General features: G+C 39.5%; 1 protein-coding gene across 1 annotated transcript in view; it reads left to right on the plus strand.

Moving 5' to 3' along the window:
• TNFRSF19 (TNF receptor superfamily member 19) overlaps positions 1–15,985 on the plus strand; it is a 75,304-nt gene that overhangs the window by 11,491 nt on the left and 47,828 nt on the right. Inside the window, exon 3 of the mRNA XM_004386577.1 lies at positions 7,033–7,211. Coding sequence (XP_004386634.1) covers positions 7,033–7,211 — 179 coding nt within the window. The remainder of the gene's footprint in view (positions 1–7,032; positions 7,212–15,985) is intronic.

Below are 15,985 nucleotides of genomic sequence, written 5' to 3' on the forward strand. Positions count from 1 at the left end.
CACACACACACACACACACACACACACACACACACACACACAGAGTCCTGCTACTGAAGTGATGGGAGGAGAACTGCAGTGCAGCCTGGAAAGCCTAAACCCAGTACAGTGAGCGTGGCTAGCTTACTGTCCTCTTCTTTAAGTACTCTGTTTTATTCCACCAAAAATCCATTCATACCTTTTCTTCTATTTCCACATGTAGAGACTAGCTTGACAGAGAATGTAATAATTCTGGGGACGTTGTCCCCTTCTATTCAAAAGTTATGGGAGGAAAACAAAATATTTTATACCCTTTCATTAGATGTAAAATTAGGTCATCTGACCAATGCAAGTGCAAGTCACTAAACATTTGGAGCCCTGGTGGCAAAATGGTTAAGCACTCGGCTGCTAACTGAAGGGCTGGCTGTTTGAACCCACATGCGGCTCCACAGGAGAAAGACCTGGTGACCTGCTCCTGTAAAGATTATGGCCTAGGAAACCCTATGGGGCAGTTCCACTCTGTACTACATGGGGTCACCATGAGTCGGAATTGACTCGACGGCACCTAACATCAACAACCATCTCTGTCACAACATTTGGGCATAATGAGTGTAAGAACAGTTCTCGATAAGTAAATTAGGCTACATCCATATGCTGGGCTTCTTGGTGGTGTTCTCTCTTTATGCCAATATGAAGTTTTCCACCAGATGCATTGAGTGAGGAAAAAAAAAGTAGTTGCAGAACAGTGTGTTAGAACACACACACACACAGACAAACACAACTAGAATACTCTGGCCCGGTAAAAAACCTGGTAACAGTGTTTGCCTGTGTAGAGGACGTTAAGGACTAGGGGTGGGAAGAAAAGCACAGTTTAATTTTTTAAGAAAACCTTGTATAGTATGTTTTCAATATAAAACATGATAAAAAGAAAAGGGGAAAGAAATGGTCTGTAGCCAAAGCGGTAGAACAAGTTTGAAAATGCACGATTTCAATATATGCTAATGAGTATTTCAGTGGGTAGCAAGCGGTTCAGCTTCACCTTCAGTTATGTTCCACTGGTTCTTTCTCTCCTTGTAGTTTTTTATTGAACTTAGTGGGGAAGATTTCAAGGCATTTTAACCACCCAGTTTTACTGAATGAAATAAAAACATATCAAAGCAAACACATATATTGGGGGTAATTTAATATTTATGCACTGTTTATAGCCTGATTTAAAATAATTACAGAGTCTCTGTGTTTCTGATGTTTTAGATACATGGCAATCAGCTCTTATAGTACCTGCTGCCATAGACCTTGTACTGTAGTTTAATTCCTTGGAAACAATTTCCCTGAATTTCTAGCTAACTCAAGGTTTGCGAGAACATGTAGAATGGCCACGTCATGAGTTTCATGAACAACACATTTTTTTTTTAAGTTTAAAAATATGATTGGACTAGGTTTCTAATGTTATCTTTTTCTCTGAATTTTATTTTGTTGATGTTGTTGAAAATATACACAGCAAAACATACACCAATTCAACAGTTTCTACATGTACAATTTAGTGACATTGATTACATTCTTTGAGTTGTACAACCATTCTCACTCTCCTTTTCTGAGTTGTTCCTCTCTCATTAACATAAACTCACTGCCCCCTAAAGTTCCTATCTAATCTTTCGAGTTGCTGTTGTCAATTTGATCGCATATAGATAGTTCTTAAAAGAGCATAATACTCAAGGCAGACCTTTTTTAATAGTTAAACTATTGTTCAGTTTTAAGAAGACTTCAGGGGTTATTTTTGGTTTAAAGTTTAAAGATTATCTCAGGGCAATAGTTTCAGGGGTTCATCCACCCTCTGTGGCTCTAGAAAGTCTAGAGTCTGTGAGAATTTGAAATTCTGTTCCACGTTTTCCCCCTTTTGATCAGGATTCTTTTCTGGAATCTTTGATTAAAATGTTCAGTAATGGTAGCCAGGCACCATCCAGTTCTTCTGATCTCATGGCAAAGGAGGCAGTTGTTCATAGAGGCTATTAACCACATGTCATGGATTGAATTATGTCCCCCAAAAAATGTGTGTATCAGTTTGGCTGGGCCATGATTCCCAGAATTGTGTGATTGACCTACATTTCGTGATGGTAATTTTATGTTAAAGAGGATTAGGGTGGGATTGTAACACCACCTTTACCCAGGTCACAACCCTGATCCAATGTAAAGAGAGTTTCCCTGGGGTGTGGCCTGCACCACCTTTTCTCTCTTAAGAGATAAAAGGAAAGGGAAGCAAGCAGAGAGTTGGGGGACCTCATACCATCAAGAAAGCAGTGCCGGGAGCAGAGCGCGTCCTTTGGACCAGGGTCCGATCGCAGAGAAACTCCTAGTCCGGGGGAACACAGAAGAGAAGAAGGCCAACAGAGAGAAAAAGCCTTCCCCTGGAGCTGATGCCCTGAATTTGGACTTTTAGCCTACTTTGACTGTGAGGAAATAAACTTCTCTTTGTTAAAACCATCCACTTGTGGTATTTCTGTTATAGCAGCACTAGATGACTAAGACACCACACATTCCATTTCCTTCTCTTATTCCTGACTCTCCATCTTCCTCTGTTGCTCCAAGTGAATGGAAACCAATTGTTGTGTCTTGGATGGCTGCTTACAAGCTTTTAAGACCCCAGGCACTATGCAGCAAACTAGGAGGTAGAACACAAGCACTAAACATGTTATTAGGCCAATTAACTGGGATGTCCCATGAAACCATGACCCTAAACCTCCAAACCAAAGAACCAAATCCTATGAAGTGTTTGGTTGTACATAAGCAGCCTCAGTGGCTACTCTTAGTAATATTATCTTTTTGAAAATGGGAAATACTAGAGGAAGTATATTTTAAATAAAAGTCCTCCTAATTAAACAACCTCTATAAAAGTCCCAGGAGAGTGTATGGTTCATAGTACGTGCTCGGTAAATTTTGGTACTGTTTTGCAGCAGTAGTGAATACAAAGTCAAGCGTCCCATATCTCAACCCCTCACCTCTACTCATTCCCCTAAAAATTATTATTGCTGTCACAAAAGCATAAAAACTCTAGGCAGAGATAGTCAGTTAATATCTAGGGAATGAAGGCAAAATATGAGGCATTAGGAGCCCGGCTTTGTTTTCTTTCTTTATATTGATTTGCCAGTGTAGATTGGATACACACACACACAAAATTTTTTTTCATGAATGCCCATTCTATAAAATATAATGACATGTAAACTACACAGAATATATTGCAAATAAATATTGGTCAAAATGACATTTGTGTGTAATAAAAACTCTAGAGTACAGTCAGGAATAAAAAAAAAAAAGAGCATCAAGACCTCCCCAATACTAAAGTGTAGGTTTTTTCAAAAGATGAGATCATCAAAACAACAACTTACAATTCACTTCTGGTTGGATCAGTTATCTAATTTCCCAGGAAGGAAGAGAGGAAGCAAACTTTTGGAGACAACCATATTCAACAGGAGCAAGGAATGATAGCCGACTGCTTGGCCACCCAGTTGACATGCAGATGATTCCAACTCAGGGTAGCCCCATTTGTGTCAGAATAGAACTGTGCTCCATAGAGTTTTCAATGGCTGGTTTTTCAAAAGTAGATCGCCAGGCCTTTCTTCTAAGGTGCCTCTGGGTGGACTTGAACCTCCAACCTTTCTGTTAGCAGCTCAGTGGGTTTTACCATCAGGTACTTTGACTGCTTGGCAGAGGGTATTAAAACAACAGAACCACCAAAGGAGACAGAGGCTCCACAGTTATTTGTATTAGAGCCCCCTGCAGTACTTGATTCAACAAAGTGAGATTAAAAGGCAGTAGTTGTGATTCTTTATAGAAAGATTTTTATTCAGTAAAATGTTCTAGATGGAAAGTGATAGGTTTCAAAGAACGTAGAAATTTTGGTTCTGAATATCTCCTTGTTCCCCATTGAGACGTTATTATATTTGAATGAAGAAAATTTTTTGGGGGGGTTGTAGAGAATCCAAAATAATAACCTTAGGTATACTTTATTTATTGAATGCCTACTCTGTGCTTGATAGTTTAGGGGCTTTATATGTTCTCCCATTTCTTCCTCAAAGCATCTCTGTAGGGCAAGTATTATTAGTTCCATTTCACAGATAAAGAGACTGAGAATCAGAGGGTTCTCAAAATAACTTAGCCAACAAGTGGCAGAGTTGGCATTCAGACTCCTGTGCTCCAGTATATAGGAAAAGACACATTTTCTGGTCCTACATCAGCCTGGCTTTAAAAAAAAAAGCCGACACCATTTTTTCCCAGTTTAATTCACCCATTTCTGTTTCCCCTTTCTCTTCCTCTTTGTTTTCCCTCTTTTAGCCAGCTTCCTTTTTTGTTGCTTTTTAGCTTGTACATGAGAGTTACAGTTCACGCCGCCTGAATCCAAGCACGATTTTGAAACTCTGTTGTTGCCCAAACCTTGACGCAAACAGTTAGCATGTGAACCTCGCTTTCTCCACTTCCAGAATGCCACTTAAGCCACCCTTTGATCCTGGAATACTTTGTGGGTGAGTCTCTCTTCTACACTTAAGTCTTTGGATGCACACAGCTTACTCAGAGACTAAAGTGCTTAGCAAAATCACAAATCTGTCTCCGCTCAGAACTGCATTGCCCATACACAAAGCACCCAACAGTCACAAGGACGGCCATGCAGAGATGGAGTACATTTCCAATGAAATTCTTTTTAATATATGTCTTTATTGTTTTTCCGATTACAAGAGTAATAAATGTTGTTTGCAAAACTTAAATTATTTCAGAAAGATAAAAATTGAAACTGTCTCATAATTCTACTAATCACCCTCCCCACCCCCAAGATAATCCCTGTTAACAATTTTAAAGAAATTCTTATTTGTGAATTACTCTTTGAAATCAGATGGTATTTTTTTTTCTGCCACTCTGTGAATTTAGCTGAGAACATTGACCAGCTGGGACACTCCAGATTCAGAAGGTTGCTGACCCTACTCTTTCTCCCCAGATCTTTGTTATGCATGTTCAAGACACACTCTAGAAAGACAGGCAAAGAAAGCATCACTCGTCAGAAATGTGAATGAGCTAATTAGTAAAAAATTCTAGATGGAAGTGATACTATTCACCTGAAACCATGGAAATACTATCACTTGTGTTGGTTTTTATTTAATTTTTGGCCAGTTAAGTACTGCTTAGTTGACTAAAACTATGTAAGAAGAAATTAAAATATACAAATTTTATAGAAGAATGGGAATTGTAAGCTAGCTGGGAGTTGCATTCTGGTATCCGTACTTCACACATGAGGAAGCTGAGGCCCTCAGATTGTGTCCCTGACTGTCCTTCCTTGCTGCATTTGGTCCATGTGTGTGGGCTTGATCCACATGCTCCTAGCACAGATGCCCTTCTTGCAGATCTTAAATTGCTGTTATTTTTTTTTAATGACCAAGCAGCACACATTCTATAGAAACCTCACGAAGTGTTAGCATTTGAGTATGTAATTTTTCAGAACTTTTTCTATGTATATGTATTATATATATATAAAGAACCCGAGAAACCCTATAGTGTAGAGATTAATAAGTCCAACTCTGGAATTAAATGGCGTAGGTTCAAATTCTAGTTCTAATACTAGCTATGAAATCTTGGAGAAGGGTACCTGGGTAGAACAAAAGGTTTAACACACTCCACTGCTAACCAAAATGTTGGGACTTCAGGTCCACCCAGAGGCACCTTGGAAGAAAGCCCTGGCCATCTACTTCCAAAAAATCAGTCATTGAAAACCCTGTAGAGCACAGTTCTATTCTCACACATATGAGGTACCATGAGTTGGAGTCTGCTCGATGGCAGCTTGTTTGGTTTTTTAACCTTGGAGAAGCTACCTAACTTCTCTGAAGCTCAATCCCCCCATCTATGAAATGGGAATAATGATGATGCTTCCCTCATTGGGAAAGGAGTGTGGATTAACGAGCTAATGTGTACAAAGTTCCTGGTGTAGAGTAAGCACTCAGTAAATGTTAGGACTTAGTGTTTTTGTATAAAAATGGGGTCATACTTGTAATGCTGTATTATAATTTATTTTTTTAATGCAATAAACATATACCTATGTCAATAAATATGTCATCCTTTTTATGGTTGCACGATAATTGCATTATATGATGTGCTATACTTTCTTTAAGGAGCCCTGGTGGTGCACAGGTTAAGTGCTCAGCTGCTAACCGAAAGTTTGATGGTTCAAACCCACCAGCCTCTCTGCAGGAGAAAGATATGGCAACCTGCTTCTGTAAAGATTACAGCCTTGGAAACCCTATAGGGCAGTTCTACTCTGTCCCATAGGGTTGCTGTGAGTCAGAATTGACTTGGCAAGCAACAACAACCTGCTCTCTTTAGTTCCTGAACTCATAGAAATGATCGAATGATCAAAGAGCCATTTGTTTTACCCATCCTTGGAAAGTAATGCTTGTTCTGATATCCAAATCTAGAGAGGCTTGAGAACTTTATTACCATATAGTTTTTATCTGAAGAGGAATTTAGCATTCTTTTAAGAAATATGTAAGAATCGTTCTACTTTCAGAAAATATTGAGTTGCTAAAAATTTCAAGGAGCTCTCAACTGGTTAGATTCCTGGACATGTAAACTTGTGAAATTTCTTATGCACTTGTCCTCCTTTTCTAAGATACGACCCTTAATGTCTAAGTACGTGTTTTCTGCCTTGATAAGTGACTACGCATCTGACTATTTCACTGACTTTAGATTCTGGGCATTCACAGGACTGCCTTCATTAGACCAGAGAGTGCAAGCACTCTGCCTTAGTCTAGTGATAATGCAGCAGCAGGAGTCCTCGGGCCCTTTCTAATTCAAACGATCAAGGCTTCTTGGGTAAAGTGGATGACTGAGTGAGCTTATAGCAGTAAAATTCATAATGAAGGACACATCGGAACTTGCTAAAGCAATGCCTTTGTCTCTAGGAAGGCCGACAGGACACTCAGTAGTGATTACACCAGGGCTTTGTCTTATCCCAGCAACCATGGCTTCTTCACACTTGCAGTATCTGAATGGCTTTCTCTGGCCTGCTAATCCCCACAGGAATGCGGCTTTGGCTATGGGGAGGATGCGCAGTGTATGACATGCAGGCCACACAGGTTCAAGGAGGACTGGGGCTTCCAGAAGTGCAAGCCGTGTCTCGACTGTGCCCTGGTGAACCGCTTCCAGAAGGCAAACTGCTCTGCCATCAACGACGCCGTCTGTGGGGAATGCCTCCCAGGGTAAGTGGGTGACATCTTTGTCTCCTAATCAGTTAGATAATTTTTAAGACATTCCTCTTGATCCCTTCCAAACTTGAATGCACACTGATATTAACCCTGAGATGTTTGTCAAGTGTTCATGTCCTTGCTTCTCAATATTTATTCTCTAGATTCTTTATGCCTAGTTATGTGCCAGGCACTCTGCCAGGCACTGGTTATAAAATAAAATAAGTAAGCATACCAACATAGGATTGTTATCGTTAGCTACCATCAAGTTGGCCCAACTCATGGCAGCTCCACGCACAATGGAACAAAATGCTACCTTCATCCTGAGCCATCCCCATGGTGGGTTGTAGCTCAGACCATTGACTTCCATAGGGTTTTCATTGCCTGACTTTTGGAAATAGATCTCTAGGCCTTTCTTCCTAGTCTGCCTTAGTCTGGAAGCTCCTCTGGAATCTGTTCAGCATCAGGCAACATGCAAGCCTTGTTTTGACAGATGGGTAGTGACTGCGCATGAGGTGCATTGGTCAGGAATCAAACCTGGGTCTCCTGTATGGAAGGTGAGAATTTTACCACTGAACCACCACTGCCTTAACATAGGATTAGTGTCACGAAAATATAAAGAGCGCCTCCAAACCAATAAAAAAGAAAAATATGGACAGAGGGACCAAAGAATCAACAGGCAATTCACACAAGAAGAAACACATATGGCCAAAAATCACACAAAGACATTCATCCTCATTCGTGATCAGAGAAATGCAAACATGACCATTAAACAATTTCAACAAGTATTTCCGAGCAGCTGCTAGGCATTGTTTTAGGTATCTGGGATGTGTCAGTGAATAAAAGGGGAAAATATCCCTGCCCTTGTGGAGCTTATCTTCTAATAGGTTTTTAAAAAACACTCAAACAGGAAATAATAAGTAAGTGGTGTGGAATGGTAAACCAAAACCCAAACCCACTGCCGTCGAGTCAATTTCCAACTCAACTATAGGACAGAGTAGAGCTGCCCCATGGAGTTTTCCATAGAGCACCTGGTGGATTCGAACTGCCAACCTTTTGGTTAGCAGTCATAGCTCTTAACCACTATACTACTAGGGTTTCTAATTGCTATGGAGAAGAGAAAGCCTAGAGCAGATAAGGAGGGTTAGGAGGTGCCATGTGGTGGGGTGGCAGGTGGCAGTATTAAATTGAGTAACCAGGGTAGGTTTTATTGCAAAGATCTGAGCCCAGGCTTGAAGGAGGTGATGGAATGGGTACGTAGGTATGGTGAAGACCTTCAGGGTACACGTTGAGAATGTACCCAGGCCAGGAAAAGAAGGGGGACTATACCTGAAGCAGGTGGAGAAGTAAAGCCCAGTGGGAGGAATTTTAAAGTTTAGAATGCTTCGAGGCAACCATTGGACAAATGTGCCACATAAGACAGACAGTTGGAGCACAGAGTCTGTATGAAGAGCTGGACTCAGGGAGGCGACGGTCATGGACTGTTAGGGAGTGAGGAGGCATTGCTACATGAGACATGAAGAGAAAGAGACAAACCAGAACATCATGATGACTTAATGGGCATAGACTGGAACCAGTGCTACAGACCAAAGACAGAAGAGAGAGAAACTGAAATTCCAGAAGCAGAAAACAGACTTGAAGGCAAATGTAAGAAACAACCAGAATCAACATTACATGAGTGGCAAATATTTATTGGACATTTATAATCTACCAGACACTGGGTTATGTAATTTACATGACGTATATCTATAATGTTCACAATATTTTAAATGAAGAAACTGAACCTTATAAGGTTTAAGTTATTCAGTTAAGCTCGCTTAGCTAGTAAATGGTGAAGCTTGGGTTGAAATTCAGGCACCAGAGTCCGTGCTCTAAGTCCCTAAAGACAAAGGACTCTGATCTGCAATTAACCAGAATGTGCCAACAGGGACAGGGTGGTTTTGACTGGTTCTGGGCTCCTTGTAGAAGGCAGTGGGAGAGATAAAGCTCTGGGCCTGAAGGGGAGAAAGTCAAACCAAACCCATTGCCACTGAGTCTATTCTGAGTCATGACAACCCCATTTATTACAGAATAGAACTGCTCCATAGAGTTTTCTTGGCTGTAATCTTTATAGAAGCAGATCACCAGGCCCTTTTTCCAAGACACTTCTGGGTGGATTCGAACTGCCAACATTTTGGTTAGTAGTGAGTGCAAACCATTTGTGCCACCCAGGGACCCTGAAGGGAAGAAACAGGGTAGGATATGGCCTTGTGGGTCAAGCATGGCCTTATGCAAACAGTCAGCATCTAAGGAGGTGCAAAAAGTAGTAGTCTAACACCAAAAGCACACGCAACAAAAGAAAACAGCTGTACTGGACCTCATCAACATTAAAAGCTGTTTTACTTCACACAGGGCATTTTAAGGGCAGTGAAACTATTCTGCATTTTACTCTAATGGTGTACACATGACATTATATATTTGTGAAAACCCATAGGACTGTACAATACAAAGAGAGAACCCTAATCTAAACTATATTCTGACTCATAGTGACCCTATAGGACAGAGTACAGCTGCCCATAAAGTTTCCAAGGAGTGGCTGGTAGATTTGAACTGCCGACCTTTTGGTTAGCAGCTGTAGTTCACCGTAGCTCTTAACCACTGCGCCACCAGAGCTCCAAACTATGGACTTTAGTTAATAATAATGTATCAATATTGGGTCATCCATTGTAACAAATGCACTACAGTAAATGCAAGATGCTAATAATAGGAGAAAGAGTACTTACGGGCCAGAAGGAGTGTATGGGAACTCTGTATTTCCTGCACAATGTTTCTGTAAAACTAAAACTACCCTAAAAAAATAAAATATATTTTAAAAAACCACTTTGCTTCAAAGGGCACCATCAGGAAAGTGAAAAGACAACCCACAGAATGGGAGAAAATATTTTCATATTCTATAGCTGATAGTAGGCTCGTATCTAGAATGTGCAAAGAACTCTTAATAAATCAATAATGAAAAAAAAGACAACCCGGTTTAAAAATGGGCAAAGTAATTGAATAGACATTTGTCCAGAGGAGAGATACGTATGGCCAATAAGCACAAAGATACACAGCATCATTAGCCATTAAGGAAATGCACATCAAAACCACAATGAGATACCACTTTACACCCACTAGGGTTGGCTATAATAAAAAAGATGGACAACAACAAATGTTGGTGAAGATGTGGAGAAATTGGAACACAGGTGATGGGAATGTAAAATGGTTCAGCCTGTGGAAAACAGTCTGGCAGTGGCTCAAAATGTTACGGAAAGAGTTATCTCATGATCTAGCAATTCTGCTCCTAGGTATATGCTCAACAGAAATGAGAACGTATGTCCATACATAAACTTATGTACGAATGCTCATAGCAGCATTATTCATAATAGCCACAAAGTGGAAACAACCCAAATGCCTACCGACTGATGAATAAACAAAATGTGGTACATCTCTACAATGGAATAGTATTTGGCCATGAAAAGGAATGAAGTTCTGATACATGCTACAACGTGAATCAACCTGGAAAACATTATGCTGAGTGAAAAAAGTCAGACGCAAAAGGACAAGCATTGTGTGATTCCAGTGATACGAAATGTCCAGAACAGGCAAATCTATAGAGACAAAAAGTAGATTAGTTGTTGCCTGGAGGTGGTAGGGAGAACAGGGGCCAGTGTGGAGAGGTGAGTGTGTGTGTGTTAACTGCTGATGGGTTCAGGGTTTCTTTTGTAGGTGATGGAAATGTTCTAAAATTAATTGTTGTGATAGTTGCACAATTATGTGAATATACTAAAAGCCATTGAATTGTACATTTTTAATGGATGCATTGTATGATATGTGAATTATATCTCAATAAATACGATACAGAAACAAAACTAATGCTCCGTCATCTCAGACCTGTGTTGGTATCTGTGAATATCATTGCCTGGAGTTTTGATCTTGTGTGAATCTAATCGAGAAACACGAACTGAACGTCTGACATATTGCTGCTGTCCATATCCTACAAGCCTTGACAAAAGCGTGTCTGACTGCAACAGAGGTGTCCACAGCAGATGCAGGTGCTGAGGCAGGCTGTGTCCGGAGGACTGGGGAAGAGTCAGGATCCAAGGACTTGGTGTTGCAAAGCTGTCTCCTCTGTTTTTAAGCAGAGGGAACCATAGTGGGTGTGGGCTGGAGTGCCCTTTCATCTGAGAGAGGATGCATCTCCCCAGATGCCAACAAAGCATTGTTCCTCACGCTTACCCTCATTCATTGTCACTTGAACCCACTGCTTTAGTTTCCTTAATGTTTGTTCATTCGTTAAGTAAATATTGATATTCGGGAAAGCTAAAAATGAATAGGCATTTGAATGACATGTTTAACGGTTTATTTATGTGATTAGTTTACTCTTACATCCTTTTGAAACCAGCTTCAGTATATGAGGCAGGTGATAATTCCCTAGCGACTTTTAGCCAGGGCTTTTCAGAGTGTTTTACAAGTTCTCTTCCAGTTTGATTACCTTTCTGCAAAGAAAGCAAATAGTTGAAACCCATTCTACAGACAGGAAAATTGAGGCAAATGGAGATTTAAAAAAATAAGCAAATTGCGTATTGCTTCCAGAAAAAAGATGTCAACCCCAGGCATAAGTTGGGCATTTTTCTCCCTGGTGCCACCCCTCCTTTCTACAGCCTTGGACAGTTGCTGTCGAGTCATTTCTGACTTATGGCAGCCATATGTGTGTCGGAGTAGAACTGTGCTCCACAGAGCTTTCAATGGCTGATTTTTCAGAAACAAGTCAGGTCACCAGGCCTCTCTTCTAAGGCCTCTCGGTGAACTCAAACCTCCAACCTTTCAGTTAGCAGCCGAGCGCGTTAACCATTTTCACCACTCAGGGAATCCTCTGCATCTCAACCTCACTCTAACACGAATTATCTGTTACCGATAAGCTCAGCCCCAACAGGATCCCAGCAATTTTTTCCTGAGTAGCAAGCTGGCTGTGGAAATAGTCTGCCCTTGCTCTGGGCCCACAATCTGAGTGATTAGAGAGAGCCAGTTGTTCCCTTATTCCCAAATATGTTCAACAACTGTAGGCCAGTTACTTAGCTTCTCTCACACCCATCATTCTCATATACAAAATTACCATCTGATAATAATGCCAACCTGCAGAACCGTTTGTTGGAAGGATTAAAATGTACTGCATGTAAAGTGCTTAGCCCATAGTAAGCACTAAATAAATATTTGACATGATTGCCAGCTAATGTTAACGGAAGCCAGTGAAAGTTTGCCACTACTCTTTTTTCAGAGTGCGGTCAGTTGGCCTGTGACCTCCTCTGCCAGGCCCCAGTGCACCAGCCCCTTCTCTGCTGGAGGGACCTGGAGCTCAGCACTTAAGGGACAACCTGGCTTCTGACACCAGTTTGCTGCTTCTAGAAATGATGAATAGGAGTGGTGATAAAGGGCATCCTTGTCTTGCTCTCATTCTCAGGAAGAATGCTTTCAGCCTCGCTCTGTTGAGAATGATGTTGGCTGTTGGTTTTGTAGAGATGCCATTTATGTTAAGGAATTTCCCTTCTATTCCTATTTTATTGAGAGTTTTTATCAGGAATGGTTGTTGGACTTTATTGACCATGTGATTCTTTTTTGTTCTGTTTATGTGGTGGATTACATTGATTGATTTTCTAATGTTGAACTATCCTTGCATATCTGGTATGAATTCCATTTGGTTATGGTGTATTATTTTTTGGATGCTAAATTCTATTGGCTAGAATTTTATTGAGAATTTTTGCTTCTATATTCATGAGAGATATTGGTCTGTAATTTTCGTTTTTTGTGGTGTCTTTGCCTGGCTTTGGTATCAAGGTTATGCTGGCTTCATAGAATGAATTCAAGAGTATTCCTTTCTTTTCTGTGCTCTGAAATAGCTTGAGTAGTACTGGTGTGAGCTCTTCTCTGAATGTTTGGTAGAATTCTCCAGTGAAGCCATCCAGACCAGGGCTTTTTTTGTTGGGAGTTTTTTTTTTTTTTTTAATTACCTTCTCAATCTCTTCTCTTGTTATGGGTCTGCCATATTTTCTATCTCAGTTTGTGTTACTTTTGGTAGGTAGTGTGTTTCTAGAAATTTGTGCATATCCTCTAGGTTCTCGAATTTGTTGGATTCCAGTTTTTTATAGTATTCCGCTATTATCCTTCGTATTTCAGTTGAGTCTGTTGTAATGGCCCCCGTTTCATTTCTGCACGGGTTATTTGCTTCTTCTCCCATTGTTCTTTTGCCAGTTTGGCCCGGGATTTCTTAATTTTATTAATCTTTTCAAAGAACCAATGTTTGGTCTTGTTGATTTTTTTATTGTTTTTCTGTTCTCTATTTCATGTATTTCTGCTCTAATCTTTATGATTGCCTTTCTTCTGGTGCTTGAGACCTTTGGCTATTCTCTTTCTACTTGTTCGAGTTGTAGGGCTAACATTTTGATTTTTGCCCTTTCTTCTTTTTTGATGAGTGCATCTACTGCTATAAATTGACCTCTGAGCACTGCCTTTGATGTGTCCCAAAGGTTTTGGTATAATGTGTTTTCGTTCTCATGTGATTCTAGGAATTTTTTGATTCCCTCTTTGATTTCTTCTATTATCCAGTTGTTTTTAAGCAAGGTGTTACTCAGTTTCCATGTATTTGATTTTTTTCCTTGCTCTTCCTGTTACTGATTTCTACTTTTTTGGCATTGTGATCAGAGAGAATGCTTTGTATTATTTCAGTGCTTTGGATTGTATTGAGGGTTGCTTTGTGGCCTAAAATGTAGCCTATTCTGGAGGATATTCCATGTCCACTGGGAAAGAATATATATTTTGCTGCTGTTGGATCAAGTGTTCTGTGTATGTCTATGAGGTCAGGTTGGTTGATTTTTGGCCTTTAAATCTTCTGTATCTTTGTTGAGTTTCTTTCTAGATATTCTGTCCTTTACCGAGAATGGTGTGTTGAAGTCTCCTACTATTATTGTGGAAAGTTAATTTCTGTTTATCTTTTCAGCACTGTTAGAGTTTGTTTTATGTATTTTGAAACCCTGTCATTGAGTGCATAGATATTTATTAAGGTTATGTCTTCTTGGTGGATTGTCCCTTTAACCATTATATAATGTCCTTCCTTGTCTTTTATGGTTGATTTTGCCTTAAAATCTATTTTATATGAGATTAGTATTGCCACTCCTGCCCTTTTTTGGTTACTCTTTGCTTGATATATTTTTTTCATCCTTTGATTTTTAATATACTTATGTCTTTGTGTCTGAGGTGTGTCTCTTGTAGACAGCATATTGATGGGTCATTTTTTTTTTTAATCCATTCTACCACTCTGTGTCTCTTTATGGGTGCATTAAAGCCATTTATGTTCAGTGTGATTATAGATAGGTATGAGTTTATTGCTGTCATATAGCTGTGCTTTTTTTGTGGTGCTGACATTTTCATTGTTCCTCTTATTTCCTGTGCTGAGTTCCTTTTGTTGGTAGATTTTCTCTTTTCTTGCATTAGTATACATTTTGTTTACTGAGTCTTTATGTTTTTCTTCTTTTTTATTCTAAGAAAGTTTGTTAACTTTCTTTGTGGTTACCTTGAAATTTACCCTTATCTTCCTAAGTTTGAACAGTCTTTTCTTACTTGATATCGCCTTGACTTCCTCTCCATTTGAAAATTTCATACTGACACCATTTATTCCCCCTTTCATTGTTTTGACATTGTTGTCATTTACAGATTGATATCTCTTCTTTCCCTGTTTTAAGTCTTTTAGCTCTGTTTTATTATTGAGAGTTATTTACCTAGGTTGGTATCTGGCTGATTCTCTCCTGTGTTTTAGACTCAGGTTGTTGTTCGTTCTGTAACCAAAGGACTCCCTGTAATATTTCTTGTAAATTTGATTTGGTTTTTATGAATTCCTTTAATTTCTGTTTATCTGGAAATGTCCTAAGTGTGCCATCATATTTGAGAGAGAGTTTTGCAGGATATAGTATTCTTGGTTGGCAGTTTTTTTTCTTTGAAGGTTTTATATCTGCCATCCCATTGCCTTCTTACGTGCATAGTTTCTGCCAAGTAATCAAAGCTTAGTCTTATTGTTTCCCACTTAAGTGACTTTTCGTTTGTCTTGAGCTGCTCTCAGGATTCTTTCTTTGTCTTTGGTTTGTCAAGTGTGATTATGATATATCTTGGTGACTTTCATTTGGGGTCTATCCTATATGGGATTTGTTGAGCTTCTTGGATGGTCAGCTTTTCATCTTTCATATTATTTGGGAAGTTTTCTGCCAGCAAATCAACAATCTTCTCTGTATTTTCCATTTTATCCCCCTGTTCTGGAACTCCGATCACATGCATATTTTTGCTCGTGATTGTGTCCCACGTAGTTCTTAGGTTTTCTTCATTTTTCTCCATTCTTTTCTCTGATTTTCTTCAAACAAAGTGTCATCCCTTTATTTGTCTTCAATCTCACTGATTCTGTCTTCCATTGTTTCAAATTTGCTCCTAAGACACCCTATTGAGTTGTCCGTTTCTAAAATTTTTTTTATCTTTTGGATTTCTGGTTGCTGTTTTTGTATGATTTCTAATTGTTTATTTATTTTGATGATTTGTTCTTGTATTATTTTCCTGAATTCTTCTTTTGCTTTGTCTGTGTTTTCCTTGATTTTTGGCTATGTTTTCATTGGTTTTGTCTGTTTTCCATGATTTTGTCTTCTTTTCCTTTGTTTTTGTCTGTGTTTTCCTCGCTCTCTTTCCTAATCTCTTGGAGAGCCCTAAATATTAGCCTTTTGAATTCTATATCAGGTAGT

This window comes from Trichechus manatus, unplaced genomic scaffold, assembly GCF_000243295.1.
Source record: "Trichechus manatus latirostris isolate Lorelei unplaced genomic scaffold, TriManLat1.0 scaffold00168, whole genome shotgun sequence".
NCBI lineage: Eukaryota > Metazoa > Chordata > Mammalia > Sirenia > Trichechidae > Trichechus > Trichechus manatus.